The sequence below is a fragment of the Hemibagrus wyckioides genome, linkage group LG26 (assembly GCF_019097595.1).
Source record: "Hemibagrus wyckioides isolate EC202008001 linkage group LG26, SWU_Hwy_1.0, whole genome shotgun sequence".
In the NCBI taxonomy this organism is placed as follows: Eukaryota; Metazoa; Chordata; class Actinopteri; order Siluriformes; family Bagridae; genus Hemibagrus; species Hemibagrus wyckioides.
The window spans coordinates 10,370,030-10,388,669 of record NC_080735.1 but is presented as its reverse complement, the minus strand read 5'-3'; the positions used below and the strand labels follow the sequence as shown (position 1 = coordinate 10,388,669).

The 18,640-nt window shown below is 37.8% G+C and overlaps 1 protein-coding gene across 1 annotated transcript in view; it reads left to right on the top strand.

Annotated features, from left to right (window-relative positions):
- LOC131346743 (vang-like protein 1) overlaps window positions 1-18,640 on the top strand; it is a 69,504-nt gene that overhangs the window by 8,411 nt on the left and 42,453 nt on the right. Inside the window, exon 2 of the mRNA XM_058380342.1 lies at window positions 17,842-18,113. Within this exon, the coding sequence (XP_058236325.1) occupies window positions 18,043-18,113 (71 nt within the window). The 5' untranslated portion in view covers window positions 17,842-18,042. The remainder of the gene's footprint in view (window positions 1-17,841; window positions 18,114-18,640) is intronic.

Here is an 18,640-nt window from a genome sequence, read left to right as displayed (position 1 = left end):
CAGCTAACTGGCTTTCAGCTGTAGTATGATGGAAGAGATATATTTAAGCCTCTGATGCCTGTCTGTGCTGTGACAGAATTCATATTGCAAGAAATATTTGTAAGTGATCCACTGAGGATCGAAAAGAAAAGGAAGTAATGCCAGTGCATGACAATATTTTTGAATTTGCTACCAAATGATGCAACATACTCCTTACTACCATAATATGTGTCATAGTGTAAGCTATCTATTTTATAACAGTCATATTTGGATCCATAATTCACCAAAAATCATCCAATATATTAAATTTATCTAGCAATTGTAACATGACCTGACAGACATCATTCAACATCATCTGAATGTCCGGCTTGATAGTCTTATTTGTATTTGTAAGTCACTAAAAACTGTGCTTATTCTTAAATTTAGCTAGCTAATGTAACATATCCAGATTGACAACAGATAATTAACTAGCTTGTTAACTAGCATTAGCTGCATTGACTGCAATAACAACACAGCAAATTGACGTACTCAGTTATGTCTTCTGAGCTAATGTTAATTTTTGTTGTGGTGATATGAAGACATGCAGTATATTTTTAACTGAAAACAACTTCTGGAAGGGTTTCTCTGTGAGGTTTCCCTGACAGAGTGAGACAGTTAGCTAAGTAGCCTAATTAGCTAGCAAGTTTCATGCACTGTCTGTGAGGTCAGGTTCTGTTAATATTAGTGTTAAGCAAAATATACTATAAATTTAATGCTGTATAAACATTATACTGTTCGCATGGAGCCATTTCATCTCTAGGAGATGTTTCATAATTATTTTAGACACCATTTTAAAATATTCTGTATAAACATTATGCTGTTAGCTTGTTAGCCATCTCATCTCTGGTAGATGTTTCATAATTGTTTTGGTATGAAAATACAATCGATGCAATCATTAGTGATGATTGGTTTCTTGGATAACTGCATAAATGTACAGGCGTTCCTATTAAAGTGGATGTGAGAACAATGCCTTTAATTGTAGTTCTTTTGATGGACTTTCATGGTCTGGCGCAATGAATCAATTATGCCGAAAAAGTCCGACAAGGCAGAAAATCTCATTTCAGGCTTTGAGACTTCATGTTCTATATAATGTGAGCGAGTTCTGCTCAGGGCAAAAATTAAACGTGACACCTTCTGTGTGCTCCCATCCGTCAAAACAAATGGTCTATAACTGCCTTAAGATTTCCACACGATCTCTCTCGGTGTCACATCACTTACAAAGACAAGTTCTCTTTCGAGATTTTTGTTCTATCCTGCGGTCCCGAGAATAACATGCGTTCAAAGCGAAAGCATAAAGTTTCAATCAAAATGCCAATCTGTTTCTCTCGTGATTGTTATAGAGACAAAATCTCCCCTGAAAAGTTTGTCTTATTAAATGGCATGCCAAGTAAAAGTACTTCCAAAGACTTTTTCTTTGTTTTCTTTTTCCGTTTATCACTTTGGAATGCTCTCTCTGGAAAGGTCTGGGAAGAAACGAGGCATAAAGTTGAAAACAGAGCGGAGTATACCATGTAAATGCGTCTGTTTTGTATTGGGTCACTCAGACCTGCATAAACTGCACTGCGATTAATAGAGTGTGCTTGAGCACAGAGGTGAGATTTGATACGGCTGTTTGGGTGCCGGTATGAGAGGCACTCAACTCCATCATTGGACACTTAATCCTGGCATGTACCCCGGAGGTCACTGCAAAAAAAAAAGGACTCTTCACTGTCAAGGCAGTTGTTCTGGGTCAAGCGAGACAAGGGTACTGTGTTGAAGCAGCTCAGTGGGTCAAGTGTTTTGGTCTGGAGCACAACGCCACTCTGGACCATTAACTACAGTTAGAAAGCAGCTAAAGGTTTTAAAATTGTGATCAAGGGGGAGCTTTTTTTTTCCTGGATGGGGTGACATCCTATTATAGGGCATAACTGCACACACTCACACACCCGTTTACACAGTACAGTCAATTTAGAGATGCCAATCAGTCTACAGCATATGTCTTTTACTGGGGGAGGAAACTGGAGGATTTGGAAGAAATCCCCAAAGCATGAGGAAAACATACAAACTCTGTCCTGGAGGTGTAAGGAATATGTGGTAACCACTAAGCCATTGTGAACTCATACTGTAAAACATTTTTTACAGTAACCCAGCACATTAGTTCAAGCAACCAATCAAGACAGTTTAGGTGCTGCTGGGATTTGAACACACAACCTTCTTATCTGTGACCTTAAACTTAGCCCTCTGAGCCATCACATGTGATACAACTAGCCTGCATTGATTCATGTGATTTTTTTTTAGTATGTAGTTGTGGTGGCTCAGTATAAACGACAGTTGTGTCTTCAAATCCCAACACCACCAGTTATCATAGCTGGGCAAGACCATTAACCTTCAGCACAGAAACAGGCAAAAGAGTGAATGCATTGTGTTATTATATACAACACTGAGATATTACAATACTGTAAATTTGTTGTAATCTCCCCTGGTGGTCTAGAGGCAGGATCCCATACTCGTGCAATGCAGTTCCCAGGCAGGGAACCAACCCAGCCACTAACTCTCAATACTGGTCCCAAGCCCAATACTGGTCCTTCAAATCCCAACACCACCAGTTATCATAGCTGGGCAAGACCATTAACCTTCAGCACAGAAACAGGCAAAAGAGTGAATGCATTGTGTTATTATATACAACACTGAGATATTACAATACTGTAAATTTGTTGTAATCTCCCCTGGTGGTCTAGAGGCAGGATCCCATACTCGTGCAATGCAGTTCCCAGGCAGGGAACCAACCCAGCCACTAACTCTCAATACTGGTCCCAAGCCCAGATAAAATGGGAGGGTTGTGTCGGGAATGGCATCTGGCGTAAAACCAGTTCCAAATCAAATATAGAGATCGGTGACCTCGAACAGAGAGCAGCTGAAGGACAACAACAACTGTAAATATGTCTTAGAATTGTTTACCCATGTTGCCAGTAAAATTAACAGCAGTGCAACCCTGACCCAGACGTAACCTCTTGGCAGAGGTAGCTGGATATTCAGTCAAAAATCTCTTGGTACTTCATGAAGTCCTTGATATTATAACAAGGTTCCATGGCCTTGGGAAAACATTGCAGATTCTCCACTTAACTGGATTAGGTTCTTTTCTGTATAAATATTTGTTGCTAAAAAATAAACTCTATTTTTGCCATGTTATTTCTTACTATGAAACCTAGTTTCTGCCAAAGATCCAGTAGAGTCTATTGAGCTCCAGGCACTTGTGTTTGTGCTTAGATGAAAACAAGCTTTATTCAGGCACACCTTGTAAATAGATTCTGGGCATGAAAGTGTTGTCTAGCTGTAGAATTGAATACTTGATTGCAGAAAAAATGCTTCCGTCGTCTGCAAATATCCTCCTTTTTTGCTCCTCTAACCAGAATTGCATTCCAGCTCCTGGTGTATTCAGCTGGCCTAACAAATATAAATTGCATTAAAAAGTATCCATTAGTTGTTTTTAAAAGGACACACAAAATATGAACCATAAGAGTGGTGATTTGTAGGAGCACAGGGTTTGTGTGTGGTGGGAATACACACCAGATGGGACTGTAATTCATTCCATTGCCGGCCACCAGACACACAGCCACCTGCACACACTAACTCAAGCTCAGGATCAAACTGTAAAGGGAATGCTCAGAAAGCTGCGTGTTCATGCTAACATTTTTCAAGGCTAGACATTTTTTTTGCGTTTCAGCTCCAATAACTTTTTCAGCTTTTCATACTTACACACTATACTAGTTGTACAGTTATATGGAAATTATGGTGTCTAAGTAATAAGTACTGTTGCTAGGCCTCCTGGTGGTCCAGCGGAAGGATCCTGCGCTCTCATCGCTGTGGCCCGTGTTTGATACCTGGGAAGGGTGCTAACCCAGCCATTCTTAGTGCCGGTCCCAAGCCTGGATTAAATGGAAGGGTTGTGTCACCCGAGCAAGGAAGGACATCCGGTGTAAAACCTGTGCCAAATCTAAACGTGCGGACCAAGTGATCTGGTGTGACGACCCCAAGTACTATTGCTAGGCATCCTGGTGGTCCATCAGCAGGATCCCGCACTCCCATTTAGGGAGCTAACCCAGCCAGTCAAGTGTTAACACTCAATGGCCAGTCCCAAGCCTGGATAAAATGGGAGGATTGCATCAGGCAGGTCATCCGGTGTAAAACATGTGCTAAATGAAAATATATACGGACCAAATGATCCGTTGTGGCAACCCCGAACAGGGAGCAGCCAAAAGAACAAGAACAACATCATCTCTTAAGTATTATTGCTACCAGCAAAGCCACAAGGCAATGCCTTAATGTCCTGAACTTATTGCACATTATCCAACCAAGGCTCTATTTGTATGATGTCAACTGGATGTTTTTATAATGCTGCATTCAACTTCCCTCAGAACTTTATTATTTTTGACCTCTGTGCTAGAAAGTAGCATCATCCACGCTGATCTGTTGTTTAGCAGCAGTGTAACTGGCTAAATGTGATGAGTGCCCTGTATAGTCTGTATGATAATTAATCAAAAGTATACAGTTTAACAAAGAGCTAATTTGTTTATCATTGATGCTGTGAGCAGCCATGTTGATGTCAGAGGAGTTGAGACCTCTGACATCTTCCTGACCTTCCGAATAAGAGGTCAGAAATCCCGAGTTACAAGTCATAATCAAAAGCGGTAATTTTACAGGCTCGCATAGTTGTTTTCTTACGAGTGATTAGTCAACCAGTCACTCCTAGTTCTTCTGCACATCTCTACTCATTCAATGCCATGCCTTCTTTCTGATTAGCACCTTTTACTCATTACAAAACACCAGGCTGAGTTTCTTTCTCGGTTCCACTTAAAAAGGAATGCGTGTAATGTGGGAAGGGCGGAAATGGATTGCATACAGATTACGGCTAGCCTGCCAGATCTTTTTCTTACTGCTGCAATGAAACATTCTGAAGGGAGAAAGTTTGTATAGAAAATTCACTAGTTTATATATGCATCAGATCATAAAGAAGATAAAGAAGAAGCAGCTTAATGCTGTAATGCTAACATCTACATGATATGTATTACGTACTGGATATCTGGACACGCCTTCTTCTTTTGTGTTGCTATAGGAGGAGGTACTATAACCAATCAGCATAAGAATAATGGTATATTTCACGCAATCTCTCGAGAATAATTCTGCTCTACTCTAAACATCTATTTTTAGTTTCCTTGGAAAGCATTTTGTCTCAAAGAATGTCACTAATAGAATGCCAACACTTACTGCAAATGAAAAAAGCTTATGAAACACAGCCCATCTCATCTTTTTAACCTGCTCTGCAGTCGTAAACCTCCTGCTGCAGTTTAATTAACCGAAGCAAGACTGTGAATCACACACACTGCAGCATCGCTTCGATTTACAACACAGTCAGGCGTTCTCATTACCGAGCTCCGTTCCGCAAAGCCGAAAGTCTCCACATTCAAACTCATTTTTCACTTTTTGGTCAAATTTGAATATTTGGACTTTGAGGGCTCTGGTTTTAATCTCCTGTGGTCCTAGTTGTTCTTAATGAGTGCTGTTAATATTTGCATAATCCCTTCAAGTGTTGGAATGGACGGATGAATGTGCAGCATCTGGATTCAGTACTTCAGCTTGTTTCAAATCCTGTCCTGAGGGATTTCAGTGGGAATTTCTGTTTCAAGTTTTAACTCCAGAAACTTTTGGCATAGTTCACCATAATGCAAAACAAAATATAAATCATAGAAATTAGTTATGGATTATTGCTGTACCTCACACATTTATTTTAGGAGTAATACTATATATATATATATATATGAAATGTCATGGAAAAATCTCTCTCTCTCTCTCTCTCTCTATATATACATATATATATATATATATATATATATATATATATATATATATATATATATATATACATATATATATATACATATGTATATATATATATGTATATATATATATATAGAGAGAGAGAGAGAGAGAGAGAGAGATTTTTCCATGACATTTCATATATATATATATATATATATATATATATATATATATATATATATATATATATATATATATATATATATATGTATATATATATACATATATATGTATATATATACACTATATTGCCAAAAGTATTCGCTCACCTGCCTTGACTCGCATATGAACTTAAGTGACATCCCATTCCTAATCCATAGGGTTCAATATGACGTCAGTCCACCCTTTGCAGCTATAACAGCTTCAACTCTTCTGGGAAGGCTGTCCACAAGGTTTAGGAGTGTGTTTATGGGAATTTTTGACCATTCTTCCTGAAGCACATTTGTGAGGTCACACACTGATGTTGGACGAGAAGGCCTGGCTCTCAGTCTCCGCTCTAATTCATCCCAAAGGTGTTCTATCGGGTTGAGGTCATGACTCTGTGCAGGCCAGTCAAGTTCATCCACACCAGACTCTGTCATCCATGTCTTTATGGACCTTGCTTTGGTCACTGGTGCACAGTCATGTTGGAAGAGGAAGGGGCCGGCTCCAAACTGTTCCCACAAAGTTGGGAGCATGGAATTGTCCAAAATGTCTTGCTATGCTGAAGCATTCAGAATTGCTTTCACTGGAACTAAGGGGCCAAGCCCAGATCCTGAAAAACAACCCCACACCATAATCCCCCCTCCACCAAACTTTACACTTGGCACAATGCAGTCAGACAAGTACCGTTCTCCTGGCAACCGCCAAACCCAGACTCGTCCATCAGATTGCCAGATGGAGAAGCGCGATTCGTCACTCCAGAGAACGCGTCTCCACTGCTCTAGAGTCCAGTGGCGGCGTGCTTTTCACCACTGCATCCGACGCTTTGCATTGCACTTGGTGATGTATGGCTTGGATGCAGCTGCTCGGCCATGGAAACCCATTCCATGAAGCTCTCTGCGCACTGTTCTTGAGCTAATCTGAAGGCCACATGAAGTTTGGAGGTCTGTAGCGATTGACTCTGCAGAAAGTTGGCGACCTCTTCGCACTATGTGCCTCAGCATCCGCTGACCCCGCTCCGTCAGTTTACGTGGCCTACCACTTCGTGGCTGAGTTGCTGTCGTTCCCAAACACTTCCACGTTCTTATAATACAGCTGACAGTTGACTGTGGAATATTTAGGAGCGAGGAAATTTCACGACTGGATTTGTTGCACAGGTGGCATCCTATCACAGTTCCACGCTGGAATTCACTGAGCTCCTGAGAGCGACCCATTCTTTCACAAATGTTTGTAAAAACAGTCTGCATGCCTAGGTGCTTGATTTTATACACCTGTGGCCATGGAAGTGATTGGAACACCTGATTCTGATTATTTGGATGGGTGAGCGAATACTTTTGGCAATATAGTGTATATGTATAGATATATTAGATAGATATATAGATTTTAAATGACATTTCATATTATTAGATTATATTATATTAGATTATATTTTATTATATTCATATATTATTACATACTTTTTAATTATTGTATTTTTCCCCTTTTTATTATACATTTCTAAATTCTATTTTAATTATTATTTGTTTAATAATAATATTTTTATTTTTGTGTTTTCATACTTGATATTTTCTTATTTGTCACTGTTATTAATTTTTATTATTTTTAGAAGTATTTTCCATTTTCATTATTTTATTTTGTATTTTATTTTTTTATTTCTTTTCATTGACATTTGTAAATTACTCCATGCATTACGAAAAAAGTTTATTATTATTATTATTATTATTATTATTATTATTATTATATTGTGTTGGTTTATTTTTACATCCCCCTCTCTCATGACATGATACAGATGAAATATCTGAGCCTGACAGTATCATATCCACAGCTGCTGTGTTTTTTTTTTTCTTTCCTCAGCTTGGTAGCAAGTTGTCGATCTGCTCCAGATCCTCTCTGCTGTATTTACATTTCTTGCTCAGTGGCTCTGTAAAAGAGAGAATATCTGAGAGATTACATAAACAGAGATGCTATCAGTACGGACACGACAAAGAAAGCTTATCAAATTTGCGTCGTCTCGGTGTGTGAAGCCTGTGCATGGCGTTCACTTAACAGTAACAGGACTTGCTGTATTGGACGCTGTAGTGGATGATGTGTGGAGGAGAGATCTGTGGATTACTTCTGCCACTCCACCTCCTGCCGAGGCAGGTCTCTCTGACAGATGCTATCGATTCCCATTGCACTAATCTCAGCTGCTGTACAGGCTGCAGGTATCACAACCACACAGCTCGAAGGCAATGATTTTTTTCTTAAGCTAAGCCTCAGAAGGAAACTAGGAAATGATTTCAGACTTAATAAGGGTTTACTATATATATATATATATATATATATATATATATATATAAAATTAGGTGTTATTTATTTGCAAAATAATCACGATAACCTGTTACATCACCCGGCTCTCACACTGCTCGCTTCATTACTGTGCTACTGTTTACAGCATGGTTGTCATGGTAACCTGTCTCTCACTGATCACTTGGGTTTCTTCTTTTTTTCTTGCTGAACCAAACCTAATAATAATTCAGAGATTTTGGTATTAAATTGGTGTTAGATGTCTCATGTAAAAGGATTAGGCTTTGTGCGATGTAATCGTTCGTACATCATATCATATTGCATTGAAATACGGTGAAGTTTTTTGCTGATTATATTAAATTACTAAACCTGCAAGCTGTAGGATCTCTGCTAAAACGTTGTAGGATGCGAGTTATCTCGCAAATATTCACCGAAAGAGCTGGCAGTATTTCCTTCAGTGAAATGAGACATGAACCAGTTGACATGTGAATCTAGAACAATCCGTTTAGGGGGTTTGGGAATCTCATATTATCCCGTCGCTTCCTGGAAGCCACGCCCTCTTTTTTTCTTATCTCACAGTGATACATGGAGAATGATGTCAAATAAAATCCATCAGTATATATTCAGTAAGGGTAACATGAGACATCATCTATGTAACATTAGTAAGTGTATTTATTAGAAAAGTCACAGAACATTTTAGACTCAAAATGGCCAGTTTTTGCCCGACTGACAGTGTCAGCTTTGTGAACATTAGGCAACCTAGTTGTAAAAAGCTTAAAATTCCACCATCCAGCTGAGTTTTCTTGATTACCACAATTCCCAACTACACTGCTCATAATAATATTACACACTCCTGTACTTTCTTTAAAGCTGAAATGGTGGGAATGCAATTTTTTTCTTTTTTTCAGCTATTTTTAACACTGAATTAAATAAAAGATTTTTTTTTTACAGCGGATTTAATCAGCCATTTTTATCACTGAATTAAATTATAGATTTTTTGCAGTGGATTTAATCAACCATTTTTAGCACTGGATTAAATAATAGAATTTTTTTTGCAGTAGTTTTAATCAGCAATTTTTAGCACTGAATTAAATTTTAGATTTTTTGCAGAGGATTTTAACAGCCATTTTTAGCACTGAATTAAATTATAGATTTTTTGTTGTGGATTTAATCAGCAATTTTTAACAGTCGATTAAATTTTAGATTTTTTGCAGTGGATTTAATCAGCCATTTTTAGCACTGAATTCAATTATAGATTTTGTGCTGTGGATTTATTCAGCCATTTTTTATTTCTGGATTAAATTATAGATTTTTTTGTTGTGTATTTAATCAGCCATTTTTAGCACTGAATTAAATTATAGAGTTTTTTTGCAGTGGATTTAATCAGCAATTTCTAGTACTGAATTAAATTATAGATTTTTTGCTGTGGATTTAATCAGCAATTTTTATTTCTCAGTGGATTAAAGTATAGATTATTTAAATTAAATTATTTTTCACACGTCTATAATGTACGTGTTGTTACTATAGACAAGAGATAAAATAAGAGAGAGTCTGATCACTCATATCTCATGAGTGCACACTAATAGACTCTGTGTTTCTGATGGATGTGTAAGCGGAAGACATTATCGAGCTTCCAGAGCTTTTCACTGCAAATAAAAAGAAGCATAGAAAAGAAGTCCATAGAAATCCATTGAATTCTCAAAATCACAATAAAGATCCTAATAAACAGTAATGTGCCGATTGCATGCTGTTGTTCTAGTACTGTGTGTGAGACACGTGTTTTCCGATTGAATGAATGCTCAGCACACATACTTCCCACAATGCAGTCTGGTGTGAATTTGGGTTGTAGGGGTGTGAAATACACGTCTATGTGGAAACCGAGCGATTTTCACACGGATTCCTGAGCTATGAGGTTTCGATTAGCTTTGACGATTTACGGCTTTAGATCTTTATTGCTTGACTGACATGGACATTGTCTTGATTTTAAACAACTGCCTGAAAGTGAGTTTCATGTTAAAAGGGTTTTAGTTCTTTTCCGATCACCTTCATGTAGTGCTACTTTATAGTGACTGTAGATGACCCCCCCCCTCTTTCATTGTATCTCTTATTCTTTTTCTCTCTCACCCCCCCCCCTCTCACCCTGTCTCTCTCACTCTCTGTCTCTCTTACTCTGTTTCTTTCCCTGTATCTCTCTCTCTGTCTCTCTGTCTCTCTCTCTCTCTCTCTCTCTCTCTCTCTGTCTCTCTCTGATTCGCTTACTCTCTGTCTCTCTTACTCTCTGTATCTCAACCCCCCCCCACTCACTCACTCTCTGTCTCTCTCTCTCTGTCTCTTTCTCTGTCACTTGCTCTCTCAGTCTCTCTTTCTCGCTGTCTTTCTCTCTCTTTGTGTCACTTACTCTCTTACTCTGTCTCTCTCTCTGTTTCTCTCTTACTCTCTCTCTCTCTGTCACTTACTCTCTCACTCTGTCTCTTTCTCTGCCTGCCTGTCTGTCTGCCTCTCTCTCTCTCTCTCTCCACCCATTCTTCTCTCTTTCTTTTTCTTTCACTTCCTCCTCTTGCTCCGAGTCTCGCTAAGTCCCGCATATTCAAAAACAAGGAAATTCACAAGCGGCTTCTTTCTCAATAATCCAAGCCTCGACTTTGTCCTTTGTCTCTGTGTCAGGGATATCGTCTTACCAAATTGTTTGCTCTGTGAATCAGCAAAAAAAAAATACAATGGTAGCAATTTTCATAGCAAAGGTAATTAGCAACAAGAGCTAGGCTAATTATATTGGCATGGAGCAACTGTTACTCTCAGATTAGTGATGTCAGATTCTCCTGTTACAATATCAGCAGACACACAGTGCTGTAGTAATGTTGCAGTAATAATATATCATGAGGAGAGAATAGAAATTGTGACAGCTGGAAGATTTTGTTGTTTCCATGCTTTAGGACTGTTGGACAAAAAGAGTCACGCAAACGGAGTCGCTGTTTTATACAGGAAGGGATTTTAAAGACTTATGTTCAGATCGGTTTGGTGTTGTTTGAAAAATGTGCATGCCAGTGATTTCGCTCAGTGATTTCGCTCAGAGCAAAGTGTAGATGGACAACGCATGCTGCTACAGAAAAATGCTGCCCTGGTCTGTTTAAAAAGATCATCTGTGTGAAGATTTTTTGTGAAATGTATATTAATGTGACCCTGCAGCAGCTAATAGAAGATATTCTTGGCAAAGCATCCATGCTGATGTTGAGAAAGTGGACAGAGAAACTAATTGCTCTTGTCAGTTCACATCCAGAGCTGTGACTAAGGGGGGAAAATGTAGAATTAAATCCAAATCTAAAAAATATAGAATTAATCCCAGTCCTAACAATCTATAATTAAATCCAGTGCTAAAATGTATCAATAAATTCAGTGTTAAAAATCTATCAGTAAATCCAGTGCTAAAAATCTATAACTAATTCCAAATCTAAAAATCTCCAATTAAATCCAGTGCTAAAAATGGCTGATTAAGTCCACTGAAAAAATCTATAATTTAATTCAGTGATAGATATTGCGGAATAAATCCATTGCAAAAAATCTCTTATTTAATGCAATGCTAAAAATGGCTGATTAAATCCACTGCAAAAAAATCTATAATTTAATCCAGTGCTAAAAATGGCTGATTAAATCCACTGCAAAAAAAATCTATAATTTAATCCAGTGCTAAAAATGACTGATTAAATCCGCTGCAAAAAAATCTATAATTTAATCCAGTGCTAAAAATGGCTGATTAAATCCACTGCGATAAATCTATCATTTAATTCATTGTTAGATTTGTGGATTAAATCCACTGTGTTAAAGCTATAATTTTATTCAGTGCTAGAAAATGGGTGATTAAAAAAAAAAAATCTATAATTTAATCCGGTGCTAGAAAAAGACTGGTTAAATCTTCAGCAAAAAATTTATAATTTAATCCAGTGCTAAAAATGGCTGATTAAATCCACTTAAAACAATCTATAATATAATTCAGTGCTAAAAATCGTTGATTATATCCACTGCAAAAAAATCTATTATTTTATCCTATCCATGCATTCCAGTTCTACAAATCTATAATTAAATCCAGTGCTAAAAATAATTTAATGTTGAAATGTTTAACGAGAGGTTGTATTGAACAGAATATGATGAATCCAAGGATAAGAGTTCTTGTTTATAAGTGGTAACTAACTGCAGGTAGGAAGTTGTGAGTGCGGAACTGAAGCGAACTCGAACCATGTGTGCCACAGGATTGGTTTTATCGAGCACCATCAAGCGTAATCCTTTGGATTTGTCACTTTATCTAGTTATATCTAATTTGCATAATGTGCTAATCTTGTATATTAATTTGGATGTCACATGGTCGTCTAACGAACATAGAGCCATGAGAATGGAGGAAATCTATCGCTCTTGTGTGTATAGCAGTGAGACAGAGCATCTGTTGTGATAAGCAGAACGATGTAGTTTAAGAGAATCTTTTCCCTGATGTTAATAAAACTTCGTAGAAAAACACTAAATTCAGATAACTGTTTTAGCTTTTAAAAAACCCATTATACACATTATTTTTATTCATTTATTATTCCTTTAGTTGTGCATCTATGCATCTATAGCGCTCTCTCTCACCCCCCCCCCAGGAATGCAGTTATTTTCAGTGTGATTCAATTTTGACTCTAGACTGTGTAGGGCAGAGGTTGTATGTCCTGTGTGTGTGGTGTGTGTACGTGTGTTCGTGTGTGTGCGTATATGTGTTTGGTTAGTAGTCAAGTCTCTCTCTCTCTCTCTCTCTCTCTCTCTCTCTCCCTGACTTCTTTTCTTTCTTTCACACACATACACACCTAGACTAAAATCTTCACACACACACACACACACACACACACACATTCACATGCAGCTTTTGGGCAAGGCTCAGCTTGTCAGTTCCTGCCCGAACCCTTAATATTCAGCTGTACATCTGAAGCTGAATGAAGCTGGTAGCATGTCCCAGGCCTTGCACTCTCTATTTCTGCCGTCTCTTTAGAAAGAGAGACTCATTAAAGTCCTTTAAAATCACAGCTGAGCATCGTGCAAAAACACCACAGGGTCCTCTCTACTGTATGTCTAATCTCTCCCGGTTCCCTTAAATTGGGTCTTGTGTGGATTTGCTTTTGGAAGCTAGTATGATCATAATGATTATAAAACACACCACGGAGAAGTGGGTTGTTTTACTCTCCACACACAGACACACACTCATATTTCCCATGGAAAATTGGGCACCTGTGCACAAAATTGTGACTCACAATTCAGAGGTAATAATGAAAATTCGAGCTAGCAATTATAACTACTTCTATTCGTGTCGAGCCTGCTTCTGTGAGAAAATTTGTTGCATGGTTATAAAGAAAATTCACATTTACTTCACATTTAAATACAGTCTGATTAGAGTGGATCCAGGCTTAACGATCCAGGTTAAAGCCAGTTTTATCTGCGCAGAATGAAGAATCTATGAAGAAGAGTTGAAAAGAAAAGTGTGTTTTTCCACCGGTTTGATCTTATTTTGAGGGCTGATTGATCTCATCCTCTTGAAACGTGTGTTGTACTTTTTTATGTGAGTGTGTGTGTGTGTGTGTGTGTGTATGTGTGGTGACAGATGCCAAGTGTTGTGTTGCAATTTTAGCTTGACTTTTATCTCCATGAAACCCCAGAATATCACTCAGTACCTGTCAGTCTTAATATTGCATGTAGCGTGTCTCTCTCTCTGTCTGGCGGCACTGTGACGTGGTCTGGTCTGATACGTTGCTGAGTGATGACAGGAGTGCTGTTTGTCACATTGTGGAAGTGGTGTTTCTCTGTCACAAGGTGACCCAAATGTGCTCAATTAAAGCTACTTTTAAATGAACTTATTACTTATGGAAAATGGTTGCACAACAATTTCACCATTTTGCCTTAAAACATTCTTTACTCTCTGTAGATTTGCTGGTTCATGGTAAGTAATTAGTCAGAAGTATAAGTATTATGGTGTAAATATCCAGTTTTTACTAACTTGCATAAGTTGCCTAAGCTAACAGAGTTGATGCTAGTGTTACTTGACATTACCAAAGAAAACAGACTAATATAAGGTGGTTCTCAATCAGCTCCCTCGCTCCCTCGCTCCCTAGGTCATGATTCAGTCTATCAAGTAAATGAGCCGAGACACTGATATGGACCCAGGCTCATTACACACTGGGACATCGGTGACTCAATTTCCAGCAACATTCTAATGTCCTCATCAGTCACCCCAAAAATGCATAGGAGACTTCTTATTTCAGAGGTTTTGTATTTTCCAGCATGTTTTTCCACCATTTTACAAACACTAAGGTGGAGCCAGGAGTGCTCAGTCTGGTGAATTACAGTGGAACCTAGGCATACGAATGCTCTTCCTTACGAATTTTCGCCTTAAGTATTGAAATTTGGCAAGGAATTTGCATCGGCATACAAAGCATTTTTTTAGCATACAAATGATGCGAATGCTGGCTAAGTTGCACGTACGTCCAGGAGCAGTTCAAAACTTGTTTGCGTCAGTGGAAAGCTAAGCGAAGCCAACTGAAGGTAATTTATGGAGCGTCTGGAAGTTGTTTCGAAAGAGTTAACCCACGACACCAACGTTGCCTTCGACAGAAGTTCAAAAGCTATGTGATTTTTCCGGCGTTTTTTTGTGTGGTCTGTTCTATTTTTAGCAGAAGCTTGGTGGCATGACTTCTTGTGAGGACCCTTGACATGGAATACTTGGCATTTACATTATTTCTTATGGGAAATCCAAATTTGTTTCGCAATGCAAATTTTCCACTGTATCCATATTCAAGTGAATACAGACAGCTAGAGCACTGCTACACTGTGTAGCATGAGAAGGTCATGTCAAATGATGAAGCCACACAATGTTTGGATGCTAAACCGAGCCCATTCGATTGGTGTATAGTGTAGAGTTGTTGGGTGGATGACAGAAGCCTCCATTTTCTAAATAATGCTAAGGGACACCAATCCAAAACTTCTACAGGATACTGATTAGAATTTCTGTCATATTCTGGACCCATTCCTATAAGATTTCTTGTTGGAATTGCCTTAAAGCACAATATAGCAATTATCCAGTAGGATCACTTCTACACAGGATCTTTTAATAGGATGGGAATTTATGAGAATTTAATAGGATTGGAATTCATGGGAATTTATGGTAATTTAATAAGATGGTAATTTATGGGAATTTAGTAGGATGGGAATTTATAGGAATTTAATAGGATTGGAATTCATGGGAATTTAATTGGATGGGAATACATGGGAATTTAATTGGATGGGTATTTATGGGAATTTAATAGGATGGGAATACATGGGAATTTAATAGGATGGAAATACATGAGAATTTAATAAGATGGGAATTAATGGGAATTTAATAGGATGGGAATTCTTGGGAATTTAATTGGATGGGAATACATGGGAATTTAATAGGATGGAAATACATGGGAATTTAATAATATGGTAATTTATGGGAATTTTCTTAGGATGGTAATACATGGGAATTTAATAGGATGGGAATTTATGGGAATTTATTAGGATGGGAATACATAGGGATAGATAGGAATGCACTCTGAATCCTAAAGGTGCATTTTTCCACTATAATAATAATTATAATAATAATAATAATAATAATAATAATAATAATAATAATAATAATATTTTTATAGTACTTTTTTGACTGTCTTGCAATTTGATCTTGAAGAAATGAACTGTTTAAAACTGTGTTCCATGAATTATTTATTATTTATGAAATGGATAAAACAATCATTTCTACTTTAATTTTAAAGACAATCGTAGGATTTTTACAGCCAACCTCTGTAATTTCCAATAATATTTCATGACATTATTCCAAAAATCGGATAAGATCCTGCAGGATAAACTGAAATTCCAGCAGGATTTTTTGACAGTGGCTTTGAGATTTGACGATACTTTGAAGGTCTAAATAAAAATGTAAGGAGTAAAAAGTCTTTCTTTTTTTGGTAACACAACTAAATAAGAGTGCAAGTGTTCAATCTGAATTTACTCAAAGTATAAATACTCCAAAATGATATATCAATATTGTAACGAAGTACAATCCCTCAACCATCAATTGCTAGCTCTGTTGAGGCCAGTGGTGCTGTCTGCTCATGCTTAAGAGTCCTAACACTTCTACAGCAAAGCAGAAAACATTCATGGCTACTAAGCAACAAGTCATTCACACTGATACAACTAACAGGGTTTGTCTTTGTCCCCACTGAACTATTTTGGCACTGCTGCCTGAGACCAAAGCTTTAAAAGTCAGTGGCTTTTATATGTTACTTTTAAAAGTCAGATGTGACTCGATGGAGAATCCACATTGATGTACAAAATCCACATTGTGGGAGCTTTGAATTTCTGTGAACTTCTTTCTCTTTCCTCTCATTTTGCCGTAGGGCTCTTGTACTTTAGAGAAGTAAGCTGGCAGCTTTTACACGAATAAATAATTGGACTGCAGTGTCTAAATCACTGGATGAAATTAGATGGAATTTGGTACATTGTGTATCTCACAGACCTCCAGCATCTCAACAAATTGAAAATAGTTCGTTTAAATAGTCCATTCAACATTCTTCTTTCAAACTCAGTATAAAATACTGCACTATTTGATTTAATTTGCCTGCAAAGTTGTAATGTATTAGGTGTGATAGAAAAGAAAAATGAAGCTGTCATCACTAAAGGAACAGGCTAAAATGGTTAAATTGTGTAGAATCGGTCAAATCTTTTGGATAATTACATTATTTACTGTTCAACAATTTCAGAATAAGCAAATTAGCAGCGTCATTACAACAGAGTTCTCAAGTTCTTCCCGTATATTGTGGCATTTATATTGTGTTATTTATCTGTGTATTATTGGATGTTCAAGTATACCGTGTTCTGATTGGCCAGACTCATTTACATGTAGATCACCAACTTGTCATCGGGTTGCATTTCTCCTTCTCAAAGCTCAAAGTGGAGGAGTTTAATGGCCGCTGGTAGGAAAGACCTTCTGTGGTTGTCTTCGGTGGTCTCAGTCTGGACTGTTGCATGCAGGGGGTGTGATGCGTTGTCAAGGATACTGAGAAGTTTCCAAAGCATTCTTCTCTCAGACACCTCACCCAGAGTCTCCAGCTCCACTCCCATGACAACCTGCTTGTTATTAAGCTTGTTGAGTCTGTTGGCATCGGGTGTGTTCACCCTGCTACTCCAGCACAGTACAGCGTAGAAGATGATGCTGGCTACCAACGAGGGGTAGAACATCTGCAGCATGGTTCTGCAGACAGTGTCTCCTGAGGAAGTACTGATGACTCTGACCTTTCTTATGCAGTACATCAGTTTTTGGTCCATTCCAGCTATTAAATATCAATATATATATATATATATATATATATATATATATATATATATATATATATATATATATATATATATATATATATATACTTGAGTCTGCTCTCGAGATTGCAATGTCACTTTTGTTAGCTATTGGGAGCAATTGTTTAACAAGCCTGAAATTTTTTACTGTCTTTTCAGATTGATATTTGATGGCTGGGAGCCTCCAGGCTCGCATTCAAGATTGACACCCGACAGGACACACTCCACACCAATCTCCTGAGCGAGTTCCACCTGCTGCCAGATAAAAACGCCCACAAGCTCCCGCTACAGCTGATCGCCGCCAAACCGAGCAACATACAGAACGCCCTCAGTCAATCACTGGGGCAGGAAGGCTTTACCATGGACACCGAGTCCACCTACTCCGGCTACTCGTACCACTCAGGCCGGTCGAGAGGATCTCACAGACATGGGTAAGAATCGATATGAATTTAATGCATACAGAACTTCATACTTACAGACTCATCAGAAAAAAACGTCCAGAAGTTTTTTTCTTTTCTTTGGATTCACGCTTTAAAACTGTACTGCAGATAATAAAGCTATTATAAATTAAATTGTTTTACTTGTCTAACCATCAAATATTTGATACATTCAACAAATCTGATAAAGAAATAATAAAATAATTCAGATTATTAACACGTTTATATCCCAAAGATAATTGCTAGTGCATTCCATTCTGCTTAAATGTTGTTCTGTTCTTCGTGGCACTTATCCAAGTAGCTTCATGCAACTGAAAACAAAATCAAGATGGTTGGCAAAGCTGCTCTCACACAGCTGAAGTTTGAGGAAATGAGATGTCCAGTCAATGCACACGTGACGTATCCTGGTGCAACAGTGCAGCGATTCAGTATCCAATTGGTTAATGGTTGTCTGTTACTCATGAGTATTACAGCTTTATAACTACATTACTGACTCATGAAATGTTCCAAAGTCTAGGTTT